The sequence below is a fragment of the Cebus imitator genome, unplaced genomic scaffold, assembly GCF_001604975.1.
Source record: "Cebus imitator isolate Cc_AM_T3 unplaced genomic scaffold, Cebus_imitator-1.0 Scaffold681, whole genome shotgun sequence".
NCBI classification, from domain to species: domain Eukaryota; kingdom Metazoa; phylum Chordata; class Mammalia; order Primates; family Cebidae; genus Cebus; species Cebus imitator.
Window position 1 is genome coordinate 281,663 of NW_016107996.1, and position 26,432 is coordinate 308,094.

Sequence of the window (26,432 nt, forward strand, 5' to 3'; positions counted from 1 at the left end):
GTGGGAGTGGAAATTAGTTCAACCATTGTGGAAGACACCACTGTGGTGATTCCTCTGAGATCTAGAGGCTGAAATACCATTTGACCCAGCAATCCCATTACTGGGTATATACCCAAAGGAATATAAATAATTTATTATAAAGATACATGCACATATATGTTCATTGCAGTACTATTCACAATAGTAAAGACATGAAATCAACCCAAATGCCCATCAATGATAGACTGGATAAAGAAAATGTGGTACATATACACCATGGAATACTATGCAGTCATAAAAAGGAACAAAATCATGTCCTTTTCAGGGTCATGGATGGAGCTGGAAGTCATTATCGTCAGTGAACTATTGCAGGAACAGAAAACCAAACACCACATGTTCTCACTTATAAATGGGAGCTAAACGATAAGAACATATGGACACATTGGGGAGAATAACAGACATTGGGGCCTTTTGGTATGGGAGGCGGTTAGGGAGAGGGAGAGCATCAGGAAGAATAGCTGGTGGATGCTTGGCTTAATATACCTGGGTGATGGGTTGATCTGTGCAGCAAACCACCGTGACACACGTTTACCTATGTAGCCAACCTGCATTTCTTGAAAATGTACCCCGAAACTTAAAAGTTGAAGGGGAAAAAAAAGGGTTGCTAGTACTATGTTCTCTAGTTATTTAGAATACTGAGCCTGATCGTAGTCTGTGAACAAATAACAAATATAGTCTGCCATATTTATTCAACAAACATTTATTAAGCACCTGCTATTTGGCAGAAGTGGTGTATCTTAGGATGCACCAATGAACAACTTGCACAAATGCCCCTGCCTTTTTGGAGTTTATCTTTCTAGCTGGGGTAGTCAGACAATGAACCATTGGAAGGTGGTAAAATGATACTTTAAAAACCCCAGCAGACTAAGGAGAGGATCAGGCCTGCCACTTTGTGAAGGGCAGGTTGCACATCCAATAAGGTGGCTGAATTAGGCCTTATGGAAAGAATGGCATTTGAGTGGAGGCTTAAAAGAGGTTAGGTAGTTGGCCAAGTAAATTATTCTAGAAAGAGTAAGTAGCTAGAGCAGAGACCATGAATGGGTGTTTCTCTGTTCAAGAAACAAGAAAGAGGTCAGTGTGATTGGAACAGAGTGATTCAGGTGAAGAGGGTTAGAACAGGTCACAGGGCTGGGCACAGAAACACACCTGTAATCCCAGCACTTTGGGAGGCCAAGGTGGATGGATCACTTGAGGTCAGGAGTTCAAGACCAGCCTGGCCAACATTGCGAAACCTTGTCTCTACTAAAAATACAAGAAGTAGCCAGGTGTGGTGGCACATGCCAGTAATCCTAGCTACTCAGGAGACTGAGGCAGGAAAATTTCCAGGGCAAAGACAACATCTTGTTCATCTTTATTTCCTTAATGCCTGAACATAGACATGACATAAGCAGTTGGGGGTTGTTGAATGAATAGTTAGGAATACATAACTTGTTTAGAAATAGGGAAAACCTAGTATTTCTGGAAGCAGATATACAAATATTTTGGCTGTGAAAGAATTTTGATTTACTTGAATAATATAAAAGGAAAAGTTGAGTCAGCCAATTTCCACATTCGCTGATCTAAGAGGAGCTCTTTTTGGTGCTGAGGTTACAATGAAAAGCCAGTCATGTATCTTGTGTATCTCTTTTATCTCTCATATCTCTCAGCCCCTCAGCAGGCGTTCTCTACCCTGTGCTATTAGTGGGTCTGTAAGGCTACAAACTCCATTTCCCAGGCTGCCAGTGCTTATGGGCAGAACTGGTGGGAGAGAAAAAACGGAGAAAATCATGAAAGGTTTTAATGCTTTAGTTAATACTGGAAATGACAGTTGTTTTCTGACAGTTGGAAATTGTGCAATCCATTATCTAGTTAATAATTCATTCAGAGGAAAGGAATAGTCATATGGTTTATTACTTGTATACAAATAAGTTACATTAGGATTGCTTTCCTAGATCCCTGAAAACCTTGAAGTACCCACTTTAGAAATGGCAATTAAAAACAGGAATTTGAAAAAGCATGCAGAGGATTTTGGATAATATTCCAATACAACAAAATACACAGAACAGGTAGGAATATACCACAGTGTTCAACCATCAATTGGGAAAGGAGACCACGAAATCTTGCTGCATTCAAATTCCAGGGTCATAGGTTGACATTGAAAATAGAAGGGGACTGCAAATGCCAGAAACCAAGTGAGAAATCTGAGTAAATACAACAATGAAAGGATATTTCTATAATAAGGGAACATGATACATTTTATAAAGTTCACAAGAAAGTAGTCATGGAAAGTAGTCATCCCGAAAATTTCTGTCACAGCAACTCCCTTTGAAATGTACAAAATAGATACTACTTATGCAAAGCTGACTGAAACATAGCTTCCTCATTTGAATCTGTCAGACCCAATTTTGACTATCATGAGAAAAAACAAAAGATGGACTAAAAAAGGTGTTTAGAGAAGAGTAGATAAATTGAATTTACTTAGTGGTTAAAGTTCTTATGAATAATTGAGGAAATGGTTCCATATATATTTGGGAAACTACTAGAAGATAATTATTAGAAGATAATTTGGGAAATTAATAAAAGAAGACCAATACTGTAAAATAGTTATAGGATACTTTTAAAATATAGTCTTTTTTATTAAACAACTATAATTCCATTACATAGAAGTTTCCATTAACAAAGTGTTCAATCTCCATTTCTCTCAGCAACATTTTCAGAGTTTTTACATAGCACTTCTTGTTTGTATCCGCGGATCCTCAGAATCCTGTGAAGTATGTTGGCCTTTTTCCTTTTTATTTTTTTTTCACTAAAGGAAGAGGCAGAGAAACTGTTTTGCAGAATTATATATATCTTTGCCAAAATTAAGAACATATCCAAGAGTGCTATTCATCAAAAACTTTTGTCATTATAACCATTTGTTTTATTAAAGTAGAAAAAAAATGCTATAACCAATTCCTACCCGAGTAAAGGGAGAAAAAAGAAAATAGAGGATTTCTGCACTGCTTCAATTACAGAAATGAAATAGAATGGCAGACTAGTCACCACCAAAATTCCTACAAACATTTAAGAAAGCATGAAAAGAGGCCGGACGCGGTGGCTCACGCCTGTAATCCCAGCACTTTGGGAGGCCGAGGCGGGTGGATCACGAGGTCAAGAGATCGAGACCATCCTGGTCAACATGGTGAAACCCCGTCTCTACTAAAAATACAAAAAATTAGCTGGGCATGGTGGTGCGTGCCTGTAATCCCAGCTACTCAGGAGGCTGAGGCAGGAGAATTGCCTGAACCCAGGAGGCGGAGGTTGCGGTGAGCCGAGATCGTGCCATTGCACTCCAGCCTGGGTAAAGAGCGATACTCCATCTCAAAAACAAAAACAAAAAAAAAAAAAAAAGAAAGCATGAAAAGTGGGATTTTATTATGCTTTATATACTGCTTATATCTTAACTAAGCAGTTTATTTTACTGAATCTAATTTCATTGGAAAATAACTTTTTTGGCCATCCTTTTCAATAGGCTATGGATAAACCCATTTTATAATTCACCTATTTGTAAACACATACCTTTGTTTTAAATAAAAGTGGGGTATCTAAAAGACTGCAAACAAAATAATTTTCTTATTTGAAATTATATACCAGATAAAGTTTCCTACATAATATTTTGATTATGAAATATCAGTGGCTCCCCAGTGCTACTGAATAAAATTTAAACTTTTTGCTCTGGCACTGAAGGCCCCTGCAATGTACCTATCTCTTCCAACTTGCTTTACTTGCTAAATTTGACAAAGTTATGAGTCTTCTTAGCTTTCTAACATGTTATGCTGTCCATGTAATAACAACAGCTTGCACAACTGAAAGCATCCTTTTCCTTCTCTGAAATTCTACAAGCCCCATTTTATCACTCATAAGGCATTTATCATTGCACTGCTTTATTTGTATGCAAGTCTTACCAACCTGATTGTACTTCAGGCCTAAGCCCAAGTGTGTATGGGTGTGCATGTGCGTAGGTACACACACATGCACACAGAGGCGTTATTTCATCTCATCTGGCATAGCAGACACTGAAAAGTATTTTTCTACAGTAGTTTCCTCCTCTACAGAGACTTTTAGGCTTGGAGGCACAGGAGTGGAAGGAGGCACAGTGGTCCTTAGTTAATCTTAGGAAGCTATATTTGTATAATGCTTTCTGGTTTGTAAAAAGCTTATCTCTTCATGTAACATCAGAAATAAATGTAACAGAAAAGTGAATAGAGTTGTCTCTAATGAGTTTAAATGTGTAAGATCAGAGGTATTAGCAAATATTGAGAAAAATTTAAAATGAAAGGAGAGAAAAGGAAATGGCTAGCTTTGTGAAAATAACATAGAGTTGATTTAAAAGAAATTTTAAAAGGCTAGAAAAGATTAAGTAGAGAAAGTCTACAGAACTTTGGAAAGCTAAAGAAGTTTTAAGTTAGATTGAAAAGGAGACAATGAATGCAATAAAAGATTATAGGAATTAATAAAGGGAGAGCGGTATGGTTTTGAAAGTCTCTGGTCAGCCTATGGTATTTCAGAGCAGGAATCCAGAAAGGGTATTTGAGAATAGACAAGAACACCATGCTGGTGACTGACTAAAACGTAGTCAGGGATTTCATCAGAAGCAGAATCCATTCATGACAGTCTGGCAATGCAGGAAAACGCTAGTAGGCACTTGGGCGCTTCAGAAGTCAGTCTTTTAAGCATGCAGGTGATTTGGGTGAAAACAAAAAATATCAAAAAATTCTTATTCCTTGTGAATAACTCACAGCATTGAGTCTTGACATCACATATTGCCACTTTGGATATTGTACAATCCTTTTCATCAGATACCTAGGATTCTCAATGTGTTTATGAACGGATACATTTTCTTTCTTTTTTTTTTTTTTTTTTTTTTTTTTTTTTTTTTTTTTTTTTTTTTTTTTTTTTTTTTTTTAACTTTTTGAGACAGAGTCTCACTCACTCTGTCACCCAGGCTGGAGTGCCGTGGCACGATCTCGGCTGACTGCAACCTCCACCTCCCAGGTTCAAGTGATTCTCCTATCTCAGCCTCCCAAGTAGCAGGGATCACAGGCATGTGCCACCATGCCTTGCTAATTTTTGTATTTTTTTGTGGAGATGGGGTTTCACCGTATTGACGGTGCTAGTCTCAAACTTCTGACTTCATGTAATCCACCTGCTTTAGTCTCCCATAGGCGTGAGCCCTGGGACCCGGCCTAAACAGATACATCTTCTCCTACCACTCACATGTGAGTTTCTATCTTCATAAGCTGCCTCTAAATGGATCTTCCTACCCCAACTGACAGGCCAGTCTTGAAACTATGAATTATAAATATTTGGTATGAATCTTCTGACCTGGAGAAAGTTTAAGCTTAGCTGGCATAAGTCTTGATGCACAGTCAGGTATAAACTGGGGAAGAGGGACACAGATGACATCTTAGCACTTAGTTAGGCCCAAGATAGCTAAAAGGTAAGAAACAAGATGGTAAGTGTTATAGAATGTGTTCACACATGTGATTCATAATCATTTTGATCTAACTTGATAAGTTGATTTTTATTTACCTGAATGTGAAAGATTCCCCCCTAAAGAGTAGCAAAATTAACATTGACTAAAGAGTGGAGTTCTGTGGAACAGTCTCACATGTCTTAATGATAAAGAAGCAGTCTCACATCTTAATGATAAAGAAGCTGTTTAAGGCATTCTTCCCATCTGTACTATCATGGTAAAGAAATATGGATTCCCCCACCCCAATTCTGACAACAGTATGTACATGGCAACAAATACACTAGACTGACCCAGAATCTAGAACCTCAGAGAATAGTACATAAACACAAGGGGCATAAGTTAGAAATTTTTCAGAAATCTAGACAACACAAGATTTTCACAGCTACAAAGGTCATTTTACTGGTACATTTAATAAATGTTTATTAGCACCTATATACAAGGCACAATGGGAAGTAAAAGACCTCATGGATCTGAACAAGTTGTGAAAGATTCATTGGAGGCAAAATAAATGGTCAGAGCAGCAGCCCCCAGATCAGGGCCATCCAACCAGATGTCATAAAAGTGCTGGCTGAGGGCAATTAGCCAGTCCAGAAGGCCATTTAAATCCACTGGGTGAGAACAAACTATTTTAGGTTCTACAACTTCCAGACAACTCTCCTATGGCCTCCTATCAAATGACTTCTTCCAATCACTTTCTAGAATGTAGATGATAACTCATCATCTCAGCCAGACTACATTTTCCAATACCTGATGATGTATAGTGGTAAATAACTTCTGTAACCATTAAGGGCTCCAGGGTAGCCTCGGTTCAAAGACAAATGAGCACCAATGTTGGCATGAATACCATGGGTCACTGTGAAAGAATTTTTTTCCCTACATGGCTTCTCTGATGTTGAACAAGGTATGAAGTTCGAGTGAAACCTTTTCCACATGTGTCACACTGATAGGGTTTCTCACCAGTGTGGATTTTTTGATGTTCAATAAGACTTCGATTCTGTGTGAAACTTCTCTCACATTCATTACATTTATAAGACACTGGAGCCTCAACATTTTCCCAGTGGCTTTCTGTCCTACTCTGACCTTCCCAGGGCATTCCATGCTCAGGATTCTGAGAATTTTTATCACCATGAATCCTCTGATGTCTCAGGAGATGTGAATTCCGCCTAAAAGCTTTGCCGCACATATTGCACTGGTATGGCTTCTCCCCAGTATGAATTTTGTGATGTTCAAGGAGGCTGCAGCTCTGACTGAAAGCCTTCCCACAGTCATCACACTCATAGGGCTTCTCCCCAGTGTGGGTTCTCTGGTGTTTGATAAGGTTTGAGCTGTGACTGAAGACCTTACCACATTCTTCACACTCATATGGCTTCTCACCAGTATGGACTCTCTGATGAATGACAAGGGCAGAGCTCCCAATGAAGGTCTTCCCACAGTCTTCACATTCGTAGGGCTTCTCACCAGTATGGATTCTCCTGTGTTTAGTCAGGCCTGAACTTTGAGCAAAACTCTTTCCACATTCATGGCAATAATGTCGCCTACTCCCTATGGCATTTTTCTGCTTTCTTTGTAACCTGCCCTCCTGTTCACCAGCTTCTGCACATGTAGGAATCTGGGCAATGTCTTCACTCAGGCAGCACGAAATCTTCCCATGCTCCTTTTCTGGAAGCTCCTCAGCGGGAGGCAAGTCCCTGCTCTTAGTCTGTATTTCACCACCTGAAACAACAAATGGCCGGCAACTGTGGGTTACACCCTGCCTTGGGAGGAAAGCTCTGTGATGAGTGCCAGGGAGGCAAAAATGACAGAGATCTATAAATGCCCGGGACGAGGATTTAAGTGCTAGAATAAGGATGGGAACAAAAGGGAAAAACAGAGTGCTGGGGAGGAGGGAGACCTGAGAAGGGGAATGGTGCCACTGGAAGGGTACAAATAGGGAGTGGAGGGAAAGTGGTGAGAACCCAGGACTGGTTGGGGGACATAGGTGGTGGTTCTAAGCACTAAGAATAGTAAGCCAGGGCCATGCAGCTAGGATTAGATTTTGAAAGGGCTGAGCAGAAGGCGATAGTAACAGGGCAAGTGGAAGGATTTCTGAAGCATCTGTAAGAAATGGCAAAAGTGAAGACTAGAAATTGGTGACAGATCAATGACATTGGCCATCGTCTCTTTGCCCCAGGCAGAGGCAAAGTTCCTGAACAGAACTGGCATTGGCGCTGGGAGTTCTGAGTTAGAGGCCTCACTGTGCCACCAATAAGCTATGGGGTCTCAAACAAGTGAGGTAATCTACGCCTCTGCACCCTCACCCCTAAGGTCAGGGTCTGTAGTTGATGTCTAAGGTTGCTTCTGGCTCTCCTATTCTGAAACCCTGGCCCATTTTCTGAAGAGGTCCCCAGGTTTCCTCTTCAGTCAGGGATAGGAACAAGAGGACATCAACATTTACTGATCATCTCCTATGAGCCAGACCTGTACTAGGAATTGTGTCAACTTCACCCCACTTATCCTAAATAGAACACTGGCATGGCGGAAGAGAACCCAAGGTCAGGAGGGGTAAGGAGCTAGTAGTCAGTAACAGGTTTTCAGAAATAGTGATTCTGAATCCAAACATAATGGGACTTAGCAGCTTCTAACAGCCCAGTAGGTTCTAAAACACAAAGAATGCCAAGAAATCTTATGAGAAATTACTCTCTATCACTCTCACCAAGAGAGACCAGGCTGCTATGGTTCTCCTGCTTTTCATCTCTGTAGAGGTTCACCTGAGATGAATCCAGCTGTGTCCACCCAGGAGAGAGGGTCAGGGCCTCATCTTCCATTTTCAGCAACTCCTAAAACAACAGGTACTCATAACTAGCTCTTCTTGCCCAAAATTACCCTCAAAGCAAAGAATGAACATCCCCTTTAAAGAGGCTCTTTAAAAAAGAGCAAGTGTGGCACACCTACACCAATTTAACTTTATCTCTAATAAGATCTTTATCCAGAAAACCTGCCAAACGAAAGAAATATTACACATATTTTAGGATAAGTACTTTCATATAAATATCTAAACAGCCCAGAAGATGAAAAGGTTTGGAAAACAAGGGTCAATGTAGTAGAAGGAGAACTATGTCCAAATTTTTGCAAAGATTTGCAGAATGCTTTGGCAAAGTGAGGGTAGGGGTTCATTTACATTAGCAGTTTAAAAAATACAATGAAATCTAGGACTGAAGTGAGAAAATTAGGGGAAAAAAAGAATAATAGCCTCAAACACGGAGATCTTCAAGCAGGACATGAAAGGCTGAGTAGTAAACTGAAATCTAGGTTAAGAAAAGATTGTTCATATTGTGATATAAATAACTTTAAGAGGCTGTGCCTTATGTCACCTTTCAAGTAACAGTTCTTTGAGGGCAAGGGCCGGGCCTCTATATCCCCCATCAACAGCACAGCTTATTTTACTTTGAAAAGCAAAATAGAATGACCATCCCAATAAAACCTTCAGTTTGCATTTGCTAAACTGCTCTTGTTGAAGAAGAAAAATCACATTGAGGAAGAGGCATGTAATAGGAAAGATCTGAAATGCACAAAGAACACTCCAAGGTTGTTGTGAAACAGGAAAATCTTAGGTGGGCAGCAATGAAGGAAGAGAATAATATGCAACTTTGGGATACATGAGAAAACTCAAACCCATGTAGACCTAGGATAGGGGTGGGGTAGGACCGGAGAGGGAGGAACCTAATGCAGAGCCCAACATTAGTAAAAAGTGTGGGGTGCTGGGGGAGGGAGAGGAGCTCCAGCTCACCTGGGACCCTGGAGTGAGCTTGGAAGCTACCATTGCATCTTCTCTGCAGTGCCCTCCCTGGGCAAGCCCAGGAACCTGGAGAACTAAGAAGGAAAGAAGCTCTGGGTGAGAACTACCCTAGTATTCAGCCTCCCTGCCTTGCAAAATCCAACTTAAAAAAACTGGGGTAGTAAGTTCTTGCCAATAAGTTTATACAGAATGTGTTCCTTTCAAAAATACTTGATTCCCACCAGCTCCAGTCCTAGGGTCTAAAGAAATCTGGTGTGCTCTGCAGATATACAAAAACCATGTGTAGAATCCTTGGTAGGAGTAGTGAAATGAAAACAATGTAACAAAGCTTTCCATTTGAAGACCTTCGGTTTTGAATTTTGCTAGGACATGGGGAGTAAAGAGGATTTTTTTGTTTTTGTTTTTGTTTTGTTTTGGTTAAAATGTCATTAGTAGATATCAGGATGCTTTCCACTTCGGGTTGGAAAAACTAGGAGGCCAGGCACAGTGGCTCATGCCTGTAATCCCAGCACTTTGTGGGGCTGAGACAGGTGGATTGCCTGAGTTCTGGAGCTCAAGACCATCCTGGGCAACCTGGGGAAACCCATCTAAACCAAAATTACAAAAAATTAGCTGGGTGTGCTGACATGGGCCTGTGGTCACAGCTACTCAGGAGGCTGAGGTGGGAGGATTGCTTGACCTTGAGAGACAGACAGGTTGCAGTGAGCCAAAATCACACCACTGCATTCCAGCCTGGGTGACAGTGAGAATCCCATCTCAAAAAAACAAAAAAAGAAAGAAAGAAAGACAAGAAAAAGAAAAACTAGGAGGAATCAGAAAAGGCTGGGTCTATACATGAGGAAATGGCAGACTGCTTAAATAGAACTTGCTCATTCTCAAAAGAGAAGTAGAAGAAACCTTAGGTTTCCCTACAATAAGTCAATTTGTAAGGGGCAGAAACAAGTTGTTTTAGGCCAGGATCTCTAATGAGAAATAAAGATTGCATGTTGGATGGCATGTCCAAGTGTTGTATATCTTAGGAATCTGCCCAGATGTTCACAGCAGATGAGGAACAGCATGGAACACACAGCTGCTTCCTATTAAGTGATATTCACTCTGTTCTAGTTACAGATTTTACAGGGTTTAGATTTATCCTCTTCTCCTTGCAGTAGTCCTACTACCTCTGGAATGTCCTGGCTGGCTTTACAAATTCTGCCTTGTATTCTTCATAGCACTTACCAATATCTACAATTGTATTGTTAATTTATTTGCTGTCCTCCCTGCTAGAATGTAAACTCCATCAAAGCAAGAATTCTGTCTTATTGTTGGCTCTCTCCCCAGTGCCTTCAACACTGGCTACCATATACGAGGCCTCCCTAAATATATCGTTAATGAATGGAGGTCACCATGTTGTTTAAAAAACTGACTCTTTCTAGATACCGATTTTAATAAAATCAGATTTACTATGTCCTAGTTTGGTTAGGAAAGTTTTTCACCATTGTTTGAAATTTCTCTTTTCTTCTCAGTCTTAAAATACAGTCTGTCAGTGATGGGCATAGAAAGTAACTGTAAATGGATCTTTTAGGTGATCTTTAAATGAAATTGGATGAAGTCTATAGAATTCATACAACCCAGAAGAGAATACTCACCTCTGTCTTGTAAGGGCTGGGATCCCAGAGATTCACGCTTGAACAGAGCCTTCATTGGCTGGCATTGGCTGCTCTGAGATCTTTGAGTTTGTGTCAATAGTGCCGTATTGCAACAGTGCAGTTCTTGCCCCTGGTCACCAACTGGAACCTATAAGTCATTAGTTTTAGTTATCTACCCAACATTTCTATTATGTTTTCCATGTGCTTTCTATTTGATACATACTGTTTCTACAAGCCTTATGATATTAATACAATTAACATAGATAACAGCCCTATGAGCTATTACTCTGGATTTTTGTGGTAAGTTGCCAAAAATGGAGACGTAGCTCTGATCTTCTCTCCTGCGTGGACAGTGTTTAAGCAGCTTGCCCATGTCACCCAGCTAATAAGTGGCAATGCTAGGATGGAAGCTCAGACAGAATGACTCCAGACTCCATGTTCTTACCATTACTCTAGGCTACCTCATTACATACATCTGTGTGCTTACGAAAACCCTTTGGACACTGGTGTTGAATTCTCAAAAAATACTAACATATTTTCTAATCTGAAAAATGAGGATAATAATTTCTACTTTATGGGGTTTTGGAAACTCGTAAATAAGTTCACTGTACGTGAAATCACCGAACACAGGGCCTGGCACATAGTTATGTCCTCATTTAAAGCAGGTTTCCTTCCAGACATTTATAGTTAAATTACAGTTTTCAAGTTACTGTCTCACTTTTTCCCACCTCAGAATTTCCCACCTCTTTTATGAGGAATGAAGCTAAGAGACTCGCAATGATTTCCCACTGTTACAGGGCTCGGGTGTAATAGACCCAAGCCAAGAACCTTGGTATCCAGCTCTCCAGTTAGAAGGCTCTGGCCACACAGGTCCTCTGAGAGTGTGTGCACAGGGACACAGAATGATGTAAAGAGGAAATAGTATCATAAAACAGGGAAGATGGAGGTAGAAACTGGCCCACTTTATACCAGAGGTTCATAACCAGTGGTCCATGGATTTTGTCCCAAGTTGTCCGTGAACTTAGACGGGACAAAAACTCATCTTATTTTTACTGGTCTTTATGAGAGAGTTAGCATTTCCTGCAATTATGAATGGAAGCAACAAGTCAAGGTACCGTAAGCAGTACCCAGGTCTTTGTCACCAATAGAACCTGCACATGTTTTCACATCACATTACAACCAGGCAAATCGATGTTTATCACCATTTTGAAATGCCAATTAGAATCCCTGTCCCTAGGTCATATTATTTAGTGCAGTAATAACAAACCACATATATGACTTTAATACAAATTTAATTCTTTGCTAACTGTATGTCAATATGGTTGTGCTCTTTCGTAATCCTTTATAGTTTCTTTATGTATTTAAAACTATAATTCAGAGAGGGAGTCCAGGGACTTCACCTTACTGCCAAGGAGGTTCATGGTACAAAAAGAGATGGAGAACTCCCGGATCTTAAGGGGATGCCCCTCACTCCGATCTTGAGATGTCAGGAGGAAACGGACCACAGCGCTGAGATACTAAACCTGTTCTTTCTACCTGCGGTGCCGGCTCATCCCGCCGCCTCTCCAAATACTCCAGCAGCAGCACCACCTCCTCCCCGCTCTCTGGATGCTGCTCCCGCACCCAGCTCTGCACGTTCCCCGGCAGGATGGTCAGGAACTGCTCCAGCACCAGCAGCTCCAGGATCTGCTCCTTGCTGTGCATCTCAGGCTGCAGCCACTGTCGGCAGAGCTCTCGGAGCCGGCTCAGCGCCTCGCGAGGGCCTGCAGCCGCCGGGAGGCGAAAGCCTCGGAAGCGCTGGCGCAAGTGCTCGGGGCCCCCAGCAGGGCTGCCGGGTGCGCTCAGCTCCACCGTCAAGGCGGACGCGTCCTCCTTCTCCACCTTCACGGTCAGGAGCCCCGTCTTGTCCGCTGCAGACTGGGCGTCCAGGGCTGCGTTTTTTCTCGGTTCTCTGGCCATCCTGCCCCACCGCAGTACCCAGGTCTCACTCTAGCGGCGACTGTATATCTTCAGAGGATTCTGGAACGGTGGTCAACCGTCCAGTAAAACGCATGTGGAGCCCAGGGGCCAGGACACCCCTGAGGCGCAGCCGCACAGAGCTCTCTTATAGTCCGTGCGTCTGCGGGGTCTCCTCTGCACCCCACTGTGAATCCCACAGCAAGTATCCCCAGAGGATGTCTTTGGGGGTGAACGTGATCACTCTCCAGACACGAGGGAAGTTGAGGCTGGGGCACAGGAAGCCTCGGTGGGAACCAAGGCCACTTCCTGGGCTCTCTAGGAAGCTCCTCTCGGTGGTTGTCTCCGAATTAACCCCTTAGCTACCCTGTCCTTACCTCCACACAAGGGAAGGCAGTTAAGGGAAAGAGAAGGAAAAGGATGGCAGACCCTGGATCATAACAGATAGGATTGATTCTTTAAATCCAAGAAGGATGCCGCTGTGGCTCATATTTTTTTCCTATGTAAAGCTTGCCTAAGCAGCTGGCATAAAATTGACACTAAAATTCAGCTGGAAAGTAGGGGTTTCCCAGAGCCCTGAGAACTCTCGCGGGAGGAACTTTAGTCTCTCTCAGAAACGTCAGAGCAGCAGAACACACCACCAGGCACTTGCCTGGAGCGAGCAGTGGCTGCCCTTTTCCTTCCCCTCTCACCCATCCCTTTTTTTCCTCCTCCTTAAGGCCAAGCTACTTGAAAGAAAGCCCTCCCCACCCTGACTCTAGCCCTCACATCCCACTAATTCCTTAACACACTGTTCCACTCCCCCACTCACCACTCTCTACATTCCATGGCTGCTTCTCTGGCAATCAGGCTTATGCTGCTCTCCACCTCCAGAAACTTTCTAGCCTCTGGCTTCAGGGACCGCATTCTCTTCTGTTTCTTCCTTCTTGCTTCTTCCCAGCCCCCATTCACAGTCAAGCACAGTGGCTAGATATACATGGAGCCAGGTTACCACTCACTATCTGGCTGGGTGATCTTGGTAAATTACTTAACCTCTCTGCCTGACTTTTCCAATCTGTAAATAGGGAAAATAATAGTAGATAGAATGTTGTAGGGATTAGATAATATTGTGAGCACTCTTGGGTAAAGTGCTTAGAACAATGCTTGGCATGTGATAAACTAGGCCTATCCTATAATAGAAGAAAGCCCTGAGAATTCTTTGAACCAGATGGGATTCGATTTTAAGCCATAAGTGACTCTAAGTTATTTGGCTGGATACTTCAGTAAGTCCCTTTTTACGCAGTAGAATGGAGAAGCTGAGTCCTGGGGCTCCTGGGAGCCAGGATGTCAGGAGGGACCATGGACAGGGACTTTGTGGCAGTGGGACCTCTGCTGGAGTTTGGTGGGCAGTCCGCTTGAGGAATCCCCACCTCTTGCCCACCAGAGGCCCATTTCCTTTCCTGGAGTTGGGATCCTATTCCGATGGCTCCTGGTGCTTGGGAAACTCCGAGCTGCAGGTGCAGCTAGACAGCGGATTTCAGAGGTCTGGCTTCTTTGACCACCCCTGGCAGGAAAGGAACTTAAAGAATCAATTTTCTGTGGTTTGTCTATTCAGGAACCAGAGACATCCTGGAAAATCCATCCTGGTTTTCCACTCCAAAACAGGCTGTTTTTATCTAAATCACATTAGATATAGTTTTCAAGAAATCTGAGGAGACAAGGACTAAGGACAAAATGGAACAAAATCATCATTTCCTATTTCTCCTAGAAGCAGGGGGAGACTTGTAGTTGCCTGTCTTTTAGAAGTAGGTGGATTTTTCTAGCAAGAATATTGAGATTTGGAGGTAGAATAGGTGAAAGATGATGAAAAGTATATTCTTGTGGATTGCAGAATTATGATAAAGCTCCCATCCAGCATCTCAGAGTTGTGAAGATTAGCTGAGGTAACTTCTGAAAAGTGACTACACACACAATGCTTCAAAGCTGTCAATCCCACTATCCCACAGGACACTCTGGTTGACTGCCAAATGTCCGGTCCCCTATTCTGTCATGTTAAGAGATTCTTGTTTGCTTGTTTCTGGATAACAATGTGACCACTTGAAAATATTTCTCTCTCCAAACACTTGAAGATAGAGGGAACCTTTTGACCCAATTCCAGACAGTGAGATGAAAGCAAAACCACTGAATGGAGTTTTTAGGAAAACTATATTATTTTATGACCAAAAAAAGAAAAAAAGAATGACTCAACAGCCCATAACTTTGGCCCTTCTTTCTTCCTAGAATGACTCAAACTAGCCCATACCTTTGGCCCTCCCTTCCTATTCTTTGGTAGAATGGCCATCTTTTCATGAGGAGGCAAGCATGAAGATGAAAGCCATTTGCTGGAAGCAGAAAGTTATTGAAAAATATTGAAGCAGAAAGAGAAGAAACATGGAACATTCATGATGTCATAGAGCTGCTATCACCACTTTGAATTGCCCCTAAGAAGATACAAATTTTAAGCTGATTGGCTACTCCTTGTATTGACACTTTCTCAGTAAGTTTCCCTGAATGATTCATGTTCATTGGGATACCATTTCAGTAATGACCAGGTCACCAGCAAAGACTTTTTAGAAAAGGTATAAAAATAAAAATTTAAGTCATTGGAAATGCCAATGACTTAAAAATCTTTTAAAGGAGGGATGTGTTACTCCAAGTTCTTTCTTAGTCTTTGCCAAAATACACAATTTTTGCCCAGTTTTAATCCCTGAACAGATAGAATATTGATGCAGTTTTTAAATATTTTATAGATTTAATGGGTACAAGCACAGTTTTGTTACATGGATATATTGCATAGTGAAGTCTGGCCTTTCAGTGTACCTGTCACCTTAATAGTGAACATTGTACCCAATAAGTAATTTTTTTTTGAGGCAGGGTCTCACTCTGTTCCCCAGGCTGGAATGCAGTGTCATGATCATGGCTCATTGCAGCCTTGACCTCCCTGGGCTCAACGAATCCTCCCACCTCAGCATCTCAAGTAGCTCAGACCACAGTGCATGCCACCACACCTGGCTAATTTTTTATTTTTATTTTTTGTAGTGATAGGGTCTTTCCATGTTGCCTAGACTGGTCTTGAAACCCTGGGCTCAAGCAATCTGCCTCAGTCTTTTAAAGTGCTGGGATTAAAGGTGTGAGCCACTGTGCCCGGCCCCAGTAGGTAGTTTTTCAAGCTTCAAGCCCTTCCACCCTTCCACCTTTTGGAATCTCCAATGTGTATTATTCACCTCTGTATGTCCATGTGTACCTGTGGTTTAGCTCCCACTTATATGTGAGAACATGTGGTATTTGACTTTCTGTTTCTTAGTTATTTCATTAGGATAATGGCCTCCAGTTCCATCCATGTTGCTGCAAAAGACATAAATTCATCCATTTTTATGGCTGATGTAGTTTTTTTTTAACCTAACCTTATGCTATAAACACTATCTCATGTCACTTTTTGTTTTTTTGTTTTAGATGCTTCAAAACGGTTCTCATTAGTGAATGTCTCATATTGACATAAAGCAAAGTATTGCCTATATTGTTGTTTTTGTGTGTAAAGGTCACTAAATATATGTGTAAAGGCAGTCTGAAGTAATTTAGAAAGGAATTGAATTCCAGTTTGTCTCCAGAACTCTATAAATTTACTTATTAGGAATTTTTTTTTTTTTTTAGACCGAGTCACACTCTGTCACCCAGGCTGGAGTGCACTGGCATGATCTCGGCTCACAGCAATCTCCACCTCCCAGATTCAAGCGATTCTTCTGCCTCAGCCTCCCAAGTTGCTGGGACTATAGGCATGCACCACCATGCCCAGGTAATTGTTGTACCTTTAGTAGAGATGAGGTTTCACCATGTTGGCCAGGCTATTCTCAAACTCCTGACCTCAAGTGATCCGCCCGCCTCCACCTCCCAAAGTACTAGGATTACAGGCATGACCACTGCGCCCAGCCAGGATTTTCTTAATAATAAGTATAGATTGGGACAAACTAATATTAAATGCCTCCTTCTGTAATGCAATAAAATATATACAATATCACCTATGTGATCAGCCAAACAGGATCACCTTGAATCTCATCTTGAAGAAACAATCAGATAAATTTAAATTGTGAGATATTTTTAAAAACAATCACCCTGGCCTCTTCAAACTATGTCAATAAATTAAAAAATAAATTGAGGGGACTGTCTTAGTCCCTTTGGACTACTGTATCAAAATAATGTAAACCAGGTGGCTTATAAACAACAGAAATTTGTTTCTCACAGTTGTGAAAGCTGAGAAATCCAAGATCAAGGTGCAGGCAGATTTGATGTCTACGGAAGGTCTGCCTTCTGGTTCATAGACGGCACCTTCTAGCTGTGTCCTTACATGGTGGAAGGGGCAAGGCAGCTCTCTGGGACCTCTTTCATAAGGGTACTAATCCCATTCATGAGAGATCTGCTCTTATGACCTAATTACCTCCCAAAAGCCCCATATCCTAACACTATCACATTGGTGATTAGATTTCAACATATGAATTATAAACGGACACAAACATTCAGACTAGGCAGATAAACTGTTCTAGATTTAAGAGACTAAAGTGTTATACTAAATGCTATGCATGAACATTGAATGGATTCTAGATTTAAAAACACACACAAAATATTCAATCCCACCTCAATGCCATTTTTTGAACAACTGAAGAATTTTAAACATATCCTATATGTTTTGACTGTAAGGACGATATTGTAAGTATAAAGGAAAATGTCGTTTTTATGCATTCATCACTGAAATAGTTAGAAGTGAAGCATTATAATGTCTGCAATCTTCTTTCGAGTAAGAAACCAAATCTTAACCACTAGCGAATCTAGGTAAGTGATATATGGGTGTTTGAACTTTTATGTAGGTTTGAAAGTTTTTAAAATAAAAAATTGGGGGCCGGGCATGGTGGCTTATGCCTGTGATGCCAGCACTTTCAAAGACTGAGGTGGGAGGGTCAGTTGAGCCCAAGAGTTTGAGACCAGCCTGGGCAACGTCTGTCTAGAGACAGGGTCTAGCTCTATAAAAAAATCAAAAATCAGTTGGGTATGGTGATACGCAACTGTGGTCCTAGCTACTTGGGAGGCTGCGATGGAAGGATCACTTAAGCCCAGGAGGTCAAGGGTGCAGTGAGCCATGATAGTATGACTGCATTCTAGCATGGGCAACAGAGTAAGACCCTGTCTCAAAAAATATTAAAATAAAATAAAAATGGGAGGAAAGATTTATGAAAAACAATTTTGAGAACTTTTAAGATAGTAAAATGTTACCTGTGAGAACAATTCCATTTTAGCTGAGCGTTCAACATCTGGTACTTTCCTTAATGATTAAAATGTATTGTTATTTCAAAAACTTTCCCCATTTTCATAAAGTTCTTCAAATGTATTTCTATGTTCTATACAAATGAATATTTGCTCATCTATAAGTAAAATTTAGAAAATAAAAGCCCATCTTCTCATAAAAAGTTATGGTAGGCATTTATTTTTATCCCTATAAGCATACTTTTTGCACCACTGCTTCTTCTGCTAAGTCAGGGGTTAGCAAACTGCTGCCTATAGACCAAAATTGACCCGTGGCCTGTTTTTTTAATGGTCTGAGTGAGGAATTATTTTTATATTTTTTAATGGCTGGGGGGAAAATCAAAAGAATAATAAAATTTAGTAAAGTAAAAATCATATGAAATTCACTTCAGTGTCTATAAATAAAGTTTTGTCAGAACACAGCCTTGTTCATTCACTTACATATTGTCTATGGCTACTTTTGCCCTACAAGGGCAGAACCCTAATTAAACAAAATGCTTTTCATCCAAAAAAGAATTTAATTTTTCCCATTAGAAGATATGAATTACAAAATTATACTCAATTATTATCGTTTGAATAATATAATTATATTACATCAATTAAAATGTGTTTTTTCTTTTGTTATAAGTATGTAATATACACCATGGAATGCTATACGGCCATAAAAAAAGAATGAGATCATGTCCTTTGAAGGGACATGGACAAAGCTATAAGCCATTATCCTCAGCAAACTAACCCAGGAACAGAAAACCAAACACCACATGCTCTCATAAGTAGGAGTTGAACAATGAGAACACATGGATACAGGGAGGAGAACAACACACACCAGAGCCTGTAGGGGGTGGAGGAGGGAAGGGGGAGCATCAGGACAAATAGCTAATGCTTGTGGGGCTTAAAGCCTAAATGATGTGTTCATAGGTGCAACAAACCACCATGGCACTTGTATACCTACATAACAAACCTACACGTTCTACACATGTATCCTGGAACTTAAAGTAAAATAAAAATTTTAAGAAACAGTTATCTATTCCTTGGAATAATTGAACAAATTGTTGATTATGCTTTATCATTTTTTAAATGTACATTTTGTCTTAAAAATAAGTATGTAATATCCTCAATTTTGCCTCTTGACCCATAAAACCTAAAATATTTACTATTGGCCTTTTACAGAAAAGGGTTGCCGACCCCTAGTCTAGGTCATAGCTTTTCTAAAGATCAAAAATATATTCTAAATTTCACTTTCCTGTGTGCTACCTGAAATAAGTATTCCATCAATCAACTTGTTAATTCAAGTTTACATCAGATATTAACGGCTTAAATTTAGTTATCCAAGTAAGACATATCCATTTCATTGGCCTATCAAGTAGTCTATAACTCCAAAAACATTTTTTATTTAGTTACAGAAACTCTATAGTACTTATTCTATCCATATATTTTCACTATACATGTGACCATTCACATGTAATACTCCCTGCTGTTTAACAGTTCCTAAATTCACATAATTTATGTATGGAACCAATCCTTATCCCCTTCAATCAAATTACTTAAATTTTTACTTAGAGCAAATGATATAATTTGGTCTTATTCTATTTAATTCTCCCCATTTTGTTATTTAGAGTTCTAGCATCAGGAAGGTATCATTCTTAAGTTTTGGCCTGGCTGTCAAACCTGAGCAGATCAACTCAATTAGAGAGAACCAAGATGATGTTAGTGCCTTATTTACATTTTAAGATGAGGGATAAATGATCTTGTATAAAATGTTTGTCATTTCTGAGAGTGAGATATAATGTGTATACAGAAAGTGGTTTCCAAACTACAGAGTTTCTGAAGAAATCTCCCTAGATAGAAAGATAGCTGTCTACATGATGGAGTGGGATGCTTTTGTGTTTCTAGGGTGGAAAAGTCTGTGAATTTAATAATTAAAGTCCGGTGGCAGGGTCTGGGAAAGGGGCGGCAGGCGCCATGTCCGGCCGGGAAGGTGGCAAGAAGAAGCCCCTGAAACAGCCCAAGAAGAAGGCCAAGGAGATGGACGAGGAAGATAAGGCTTTCAAACAGAAACAAAAAGAAGAGCAGAAGAAACTCGAAGAGCTAAAAGCAAAGGCCGCGGGGAAGGGGCCGCTGGCCACAGGTGGAATTAAGAAATCTGGCAAAAAGTAAGCTGTTCCTTGTCCCTGAGGAGATGGTGACCCTTTATTTCATCCGTATTTAAACATCTGTATTCCCTGCCATAGCATCTTTTGCCACCTATAGCTGGAATTAAGTGTTGTCTTGGAGCTGTTGTACATTTAAGAATAAACTTTTGTATTAAAATAATAATAATAATAATAATTAAAATCATGACTCTTGGCCTGGCATAGTGGCTCACGCCCGTTAATTCCAGCACTGGAGAAGGCTGAGGCGGGAGGATCATTTGAACCCAGGAGTTTGAGACCAGCCTCAGAAACAAAGTGACACCCGTCTCTACAAATAAATTATTTAAAAATCAGTCTGCCGTGGTGGTGGGCACCTGCAGTCCCAGCTCCTCGGGAGGCTGAGTTGTATCACCTGAACCCGGGAAGTCAAGTCTGCCCTGAGCTGTGATCCTTCCACTGCACCCGAACCTGGGCGACAAAGACCCTTTCTTAAAAAAAAAGTACAACTCTGTCCTTCACCTAGCTCAGAGACTGAGAAATCGATTCAAAAGAAGTTTCGGTGCTTGCTTCCCGTGGTAGCAAGGGAGACTGGGAAGTGATTAAATATATTTCCTCCACGAAGAGGATGGACAAGGTCCTTTTTTAGGAAGGTAAAAAGGAGGAGCGTCGGTAGTAGGGATCTTCCACAGAGGGGTAAAGTTAAGGAGCCGGAAATGAAGCGTTTGAACAAAGGGTGAGAAGCAAAATGGTAAAAGGCGAAATCGAAGAAGTGGGTGTTTCAACGGTAGAGAGAATAATAGACGCAAATTCGTCCTTTTACGTTCCCAGACGGCTCAGGTGGGGGAACATAAGTCCTAACAACAAGCGCGCCCTAATCCTAGCCACTTCCCTCAAGAAGCTTTCACGCAGCCTCGGCCAAGGCCGGCGCCTCACAGCACACGCGCGGATTCGTTTTTCCTCTGCTGACCGACAGGAAGCGGAAGCCGTGCGTGGGCGGCCGTTTCTAGTGCGCCTGCGTGGGAGGCCGTGTTTCGTGCTCCTGCGCGGCGGTGAATCGCCGCCCTGCCCCTGTGTCTCTAGTAACTGCCCGGCGTTAACCGTTTAAGTCGCGGCTCATGCCCCCAGTCTCCCGGGCCCGCTATTCCGAGGACGTCCTGAGCTCTCGTAGACGGCGACGCAGCTCCTCGGGGAGCCCAGCATCCGCGCGGAGCAGACGTTCCTCTAGGGATGGCCGTTCGCGCTCTCACTCCCGCGGCCGTGAGGGCCTCAGGCCTCCTTGTAGTGAGTCGGGCGTGGACGTTCTTTACCCCATTTGTACCTCTGGGTCGCAGGAGCGGCCCCCAGGGCTCCGCACCTACGCTTTACCTTCCTCCTCGTTGACCTCGTATAGCGGATATCGCCACCGTCGCCACCAGTATGCGGAAGAACGGCAGTGGGTGGAAGACTACGCGAAGGAGAAGGAAGAGAGCTATGGGCAGAGGAGGCTGAAGGAGAGAGAGAGGATTGGGGAGTTGGGAGCACCTGAGGTGTGGGGCCTGTCCCCAGAGTTTCCTGAACCAGATTCTGATGAACATAGCCCAGTTGAGGATGAAGAGGTAAAGCATAGGAAGAGCAGCAGCTCAGACTCCAGCTCGGAAGAAAATGGGAAAAAGAAGACCAGTCGTTCAAGAAACAAGAAAAAAAGAAAGAATAAGTTGTCTAAAAGAAAACATAGGAAGTCTTCTGATGATAGTGACAGTAACTCAAACCCAGAAAAAAATTCTAACTCTGATGATAATAAAAAGAGAGTTAAAAAAGCCAAGAAGAAAGAGAAGAAAAAGAAACGTAAAACAAAAGAACCCAAGAAAAAGAAGAATAAGAAGACTAAAAAAGAATCCAGTGACTCAAGCTGTAAAGATTCAGAAGAGGAGTTGTCTGAAGATACGTGGATGGAGCAGCCAAATATTGCAGATACTATGGATTTAATAGGTCCAGAAGCACCTATAATACATACCTCTCAAGATGAGAAACCTTTGAACTATGGCCATGCTTTGCTCCCTGGTGAAGGTGCAGCTATGGCTGAATATGTAAAAGCTGGAAAGCGAATCCCACGAAGAGGTGAAATTGGGTTGACAAGTGAAGAGATCGCTTCTTTTGAATGCTCAGGTTATGTCATGAGTGGTAGCAGGCATCGCAGAATGGAGGCTGTACGACTACGTAAGGAGAACCAAATCTATAGTGCTGATGAGAAAAGAGCTCTTGCATCTTTTAACCAAGAAGAGAGACAAAAGAGAGAAAATAAGATTTTAGCCAGTTTTCGAGAGATGGTGTACAAAAAGACAAAAGGGAAAGATGACAAGTAAGGACTTGTTAGTTGCACAGCAAGACTTTTAACAATAAAAGTTTTATATGACCAGAAGTGTTAAAAGGCTTTGCAGTGCTACTGTACTTAACGTAGTGTCTCAGGAAAAAGCTGCTTTTGTGATGTCTTTAGCAGCTTATTTTTTTTGACTTTAGAAAGTAACAGTTTTAAAAATAGTCATTACAGAGGGGAGTTAGTAAAAAGTGAATCTTTCACCGCAGCCCCTGACACCTTTCTTCCAAAAAGTATCTTTTTTAGTGTCCTGTACATAGAATGTACATTCTGCACATACACAAGGATATATGTTGCAGGATAAGGGTTAAGAGCTATTAAAGTTTTTTTCTCCTGTTACTCTGTTTTGCCATTCATTTGCCCCTGGGGGACCAAAAGAAGCCCAGAAAGAACAAAAGGATTCCATAAGTGTATACCTCTACTTTCAGTTAACAGGCTGGGTTAGAAAATAGAAAATATTTATTGGCTCTTGAAAAGTCTGGAAGAAGGATGGATTTCCTGCATGGCTTTAATTGAATTTCAGCTTTCTTCTCCACTTTCCTTTTCCAAGGGTCGTTTACCTTGGCCTGGTTTCCCTTATATAACAAAAAGGCTGTCAAACCTCCTGAGTTTGGTTACCTTTTTTTCTGGTCCACCTCTGAAGAGAGAACATTTCTGAGTTGCCAATCCAAACAGGAATCCAGAGATTCACCATAATGGGATAAGCTTGGGCCACTTGCCCACTCAAAACAAGTGTTGTTGCTTAGGAAATAGAATGGCTTATCTGTGGAGTTGTAGATCAGTTGTACAGGAGTGGATTCTTGAATGAAAACCAGGTTGGGCAAGGGAAGTAGACAACCAATAAATGCCTACTACAGTTTTGAATCATTTTTTTAAAAGCATATAGTGAAAGTACATGTGTTAGAAGTGAAAATTTTCTTGTAGAAAAGCTTGGCTTTGACTACTAGAAGCCAAATCCTGATTTAAGAGGATATAAGCTTTATTCATAAAAAGATATGAAAGATGAATATCAGAGTGCTTGAGTAGATTTGGGCCATCTAGCCTGGCAAGAGAAAGAAAAAATGATAAGGTATAAAGAAGAATGCCAGGGCCTGATGGCTTGCCTGTAATCCCAGCCCTTTGGGAGACTGAGGTGAGAGAATTGCTTGAGGCTAGGAGTTCGAGGGCAGCCTGAGTAACATAGCAAGACCAAATCCCCACCCCCACTCCCAAAAAAAGAGTGAGATGTTAGATTTTGAAGGGAAAGCGAGGGTTACAGAAACACACACCACACACACACACACACACACACACACACACACGGAGGTTCAATGGCAAATGCGCGATTTGTGTCCGGCATAACACCTACAGAGTTGGGGAACCAACCTGATGCCAGTGCCTACCATTGCTTACAGGCTGGGGCACTTGTAGGCCTGAGCAGGAGGGGTCTGGGCAGTATGGCTTGCTGCCAGGGAAGATGTTGATAAGACAATTTGGCTCTTGTTCCCACAGAATGTAATGTTCCTTGCACTTTTTGCCAGCACAATATGAGAAAGGGCAGGCTGTTTCTCACAGCCCGAACCCCTGTGGAATGTTTTACCTTGATTAAGGTCTGAGAAATGGTGGAAGACTTACAAAATGATGCAGTTTGGGCTAACAAGAGAGAACCAGAGGAAGAATAAGGTAGTTGGCAGAACTCGAGGAGGAGACCAGATCAGGAGGGACCACAGGGACAGGAGAATTAGCATCGAGAGACTGGCTAATCTTTTTAGAAAACTCTTGAGTTTTGAGAAAACTTCACAGTGATCTCCATTAAAGGTCTATTAAAAGGCCTTTTTGTCATTCAGTGATATGTGTCTGGCCCTTGAGACTTTAGTTTAACACTATCCAAATTATCTCATTTGCATAACCCCCTTTTCAAAGTTCAAAATATTGATTAGCTCCCGGAGAGTTGCAGGTGAGGAAATGGGGTTCTAGAATCTGGCAGGGCAGTGTGATGTGGAAGGGCACATTTACTCTTCCACAAGATGTGACATGGCTGACACTGGACCACATCAGCTTAAGATTTTCCCCAAAGGGGGTTGTGGCATATTGGTGATAGCCATGCTGTTACATGTGCATATTTCCATTTAGAACAAACTATACCACACTATACACATGGATTGACACTTTGCTCTTTTAATACATCCTGGAGATGTTTTATATCAATACATATGAAACTTTCTTTTTAATAACTTTATAGTATTCCATTATATGAAAGCACCATATTTTGTTGGATGATGAAGAGGTTTTTCTATATTATGCTATCACACAGCATTATAGTGAAAGCCTCTGTGAGTATGTGACAGTGTATCTGTAGCATATCATCTAAAAATAGATGAATATTAGATCAAAAAGAATCTTTTGGATCATCTAGAAATGCTAACTTCAAAATAGAATTATTGAAACAAGAGGAAAATGTCAGGCGCTTCCTATGTATTAGGCACTGTGGCTGGTACTGGGAATAAACCAAGAAACAAGTTAAACTTGCTCCTTGCCATCATATAATTTTACATCTTACTGGGGGAGACAGACTCACAAAAGCCGACAGACAAAAATTACAAATTACGGTATGATGTGAAGAAAGTAAGGGGCTACAGACAGTGTTGGGGGGCAGCTTTTTTGATAAAATGGTTAAAGTCTAAGAATGTCACATTTAAGCTCTGTGTGCTTTTCAATTTTAATAGATACTGCAACACCCCCCTCTCTGTTTACACACTCACCAACATCATCACCAATATTGTTTTTTCAAACCTTTTGATCTTTCCCAATCTAAGGTGTAAATGACATTTTATTTTTTATAAGGTAGAGCATCTTTTCATAGATGTATTTATGAGTCTTTTGAAATTCTTTTTTGTGTATGTGAACTGCTCCTGCGATAACCTTTGTCTATTCTTTTATAGCGTTGTTGGTCTTTTTCTTACTGATCATAAAAATGCTTTAATAAATAAATTAGATCTTTATCAAATATCTTGCAAATATATCTATTGTTATTTACTTTTGACTTGCTTTTCTTGGAGACACTTGACTATAATGCCCTTTCAGGCCTAAAAAGATTTTCTAATAGTGGCCACACAAATATCTTTATCTTTCTCACTTGGAAAGTGAGAAAGATAAAGATATCTTTCTCAGTACAGCTGAGAAACTGTGACTTCTAAGTAAGCCAAGGCAAGATTAGTGAGCTTTTTGCCCAGAAAGATAAAATACACACCATACAATCAATAGTATTTCTAAGGCTTGCAGTGGAATACTCATGATAGCTGTAATTATGCTTCACTTGCTATTTAATGTTGCCTAATATATTAGAGAAGGACTTGGCCAATACATCTGCCTTAGAAGAGATTTCAAAAGTTGGAATTTGACTGCAGACCACTGTTGTCTCAGGGGAGCTAATAAAAAGGGTTACAGCAACTTTTCCTTTGAAGTAGTTTTGCCCAGAGTATGTAGTTATTGATTGTGAAATAGAAGAAAAATGGCACAACAAAAATTTTATGTTATGTATGTTTCAAGAAACCATCAAAATCACTTTATTATTTCACTCTGCTCGCGCAGGAAGTTGAACAGATCAAATAACTGTCTTAGCCACCAGAGTTACATTGAGTTTTATTCATTGCTGAGAAACAGCCTAAGAAAGAAAGTGAGGCTACTGCCAATTTACAATTGATACATTTTATGGAATAGCATTAATGTTCTCAGAGACCATTTTTTTTTTTTTTTTTTTTTTTTT

General features: G+C 41.1%; 4 protein-coding genes across 9 annotated transcripts in view; 3 read left to right on the top strand and 1 right to left on the bottom strand.

Annotated features, from left to right (window-relative positions):
- Window positions 1-5,916: 5,916 nt before the first annotated feature.
- Window positions 5,917-13,184, bottom strand: ZKSCAN4 (zinc finger with KRAB and SCAN domains 4). The gene is made up of 5 exons (XM_017518442.2): window positions 12,473-13,184; window positions 10,937-11,084; window positions 9,300-9,382; window positions 8,226-8,349; window positions 5,917-7,246 (listed from the first exon to the last, which is right to left on the bottom strand). Exons 1-5 carry the CDS (start codon window positions 12,893-12,895, stop codon window positions 6,384-6,386), a joined length of 1,641 nt encoding a protein of 546 aa, XP_017373931.1. The 5' UTR covers window positions 12,896-13,184; the 3' UTR covers window positions 5,917-6,383.
- A 6,934-nt stretch (window positions 13,185-20,118) lies between these two features.
- LOC119469500 (translation machinery-associated protein 7-like) lies at window positions 20,119-20,507 on the top strand. The gene has a single exon (XM_037734881.1). It carries the CDS (start codon window positions 20,165-20,167, stop codon window positions 20,357-20,359), a length of 195 nt encoding a protein of 64 aa, XP_037590809.1. The 5' UTR covers window positions 20,119-20,164; the 3' UTR covers window positions 20,360-20,507.
- A 243-nt stretch (window positions 20,508-20,750) lies between these two features.
- NKAPL (NFKB activating protein like) lies at window positions 20,751-25,673 on the top strand. The gene has a single exon (XM_017518445.2). The coding sequence runs from the start codon at window positions 21,450-21,452 to the stop codon at window positions 22,674-22,676; it is 1,227 nt and encodes a 408-aa protein (XP_017373934.1). The 5' UTR covers window positions 20,751-21,449; the 3' UTR covers window positions 22,677-25,673.
- Window positions 24,987-26,432, top strand: part of ZSCAN26 (zinc finger and SCAN domain containing 26) — a 14,501-nt gene continuing 13,055 nt past the window's right edge. For 2 of the 6 annotated variants that reach the window (XM_017518473.2, XM_017518472.2), the window contains exon 1: window positions 25,212-25,291. The gene's annotated coding sequence lies outside the window, so the exon portion shown is untranslated. Of the gene's footprint in view, window positions 25,292-26,432 lie in introns of all 6 variants that reach the window. The other 4 variants (XM_037734880.1, XM_017518467.2, XM_017518468.2 and 1 more) reach the window with 4 other exon arrangements.

What these genes read in the sequence shown, in the direction of transcription:
- ZKSCAN4 (XM_017518442.2), bottom strand. Translation starts at nt 12,895, where the DNA reads ATGGCCAGAGAACCGAGAAAAAACGCAGCCCTGGACGCCCAGTCTGCA. An exon ending in AGCTCACTCCAGGGTCCCAG is followed by an intron (nt 8,350 to 9,299) that starts GTGAGCTGGAGC and finishes CTGTTGTTTTAG; the next exon opens with GAGTTGCTGAAAATGGAAGA. An exon ending in TAGCAGCCTGGTCTCTCTTG is followed by an intron (nt 7,247 to 8,225) that starts GTGAGAGTGATA and finishes TTGTTGTTTCAG; the next exon opens with GTGGTGAAATACAGACTAAG.
- LOC119469500 (XM_037734881.1), top strand. Translation starts at nt 20,165, where the DNA reads ATGTCCGGCCGGGAAGGTGGCAAGAAGAAGCCCCTGAAACAGCCCAAG.
- NKAPL (XM_017518445.2), top strand. Translation starts at nt 21,450, where the DNA reads ATGCCCCCAGTCTCCCGGGCCCGCTATTCCGAGGACGTCCTGAGCTCT.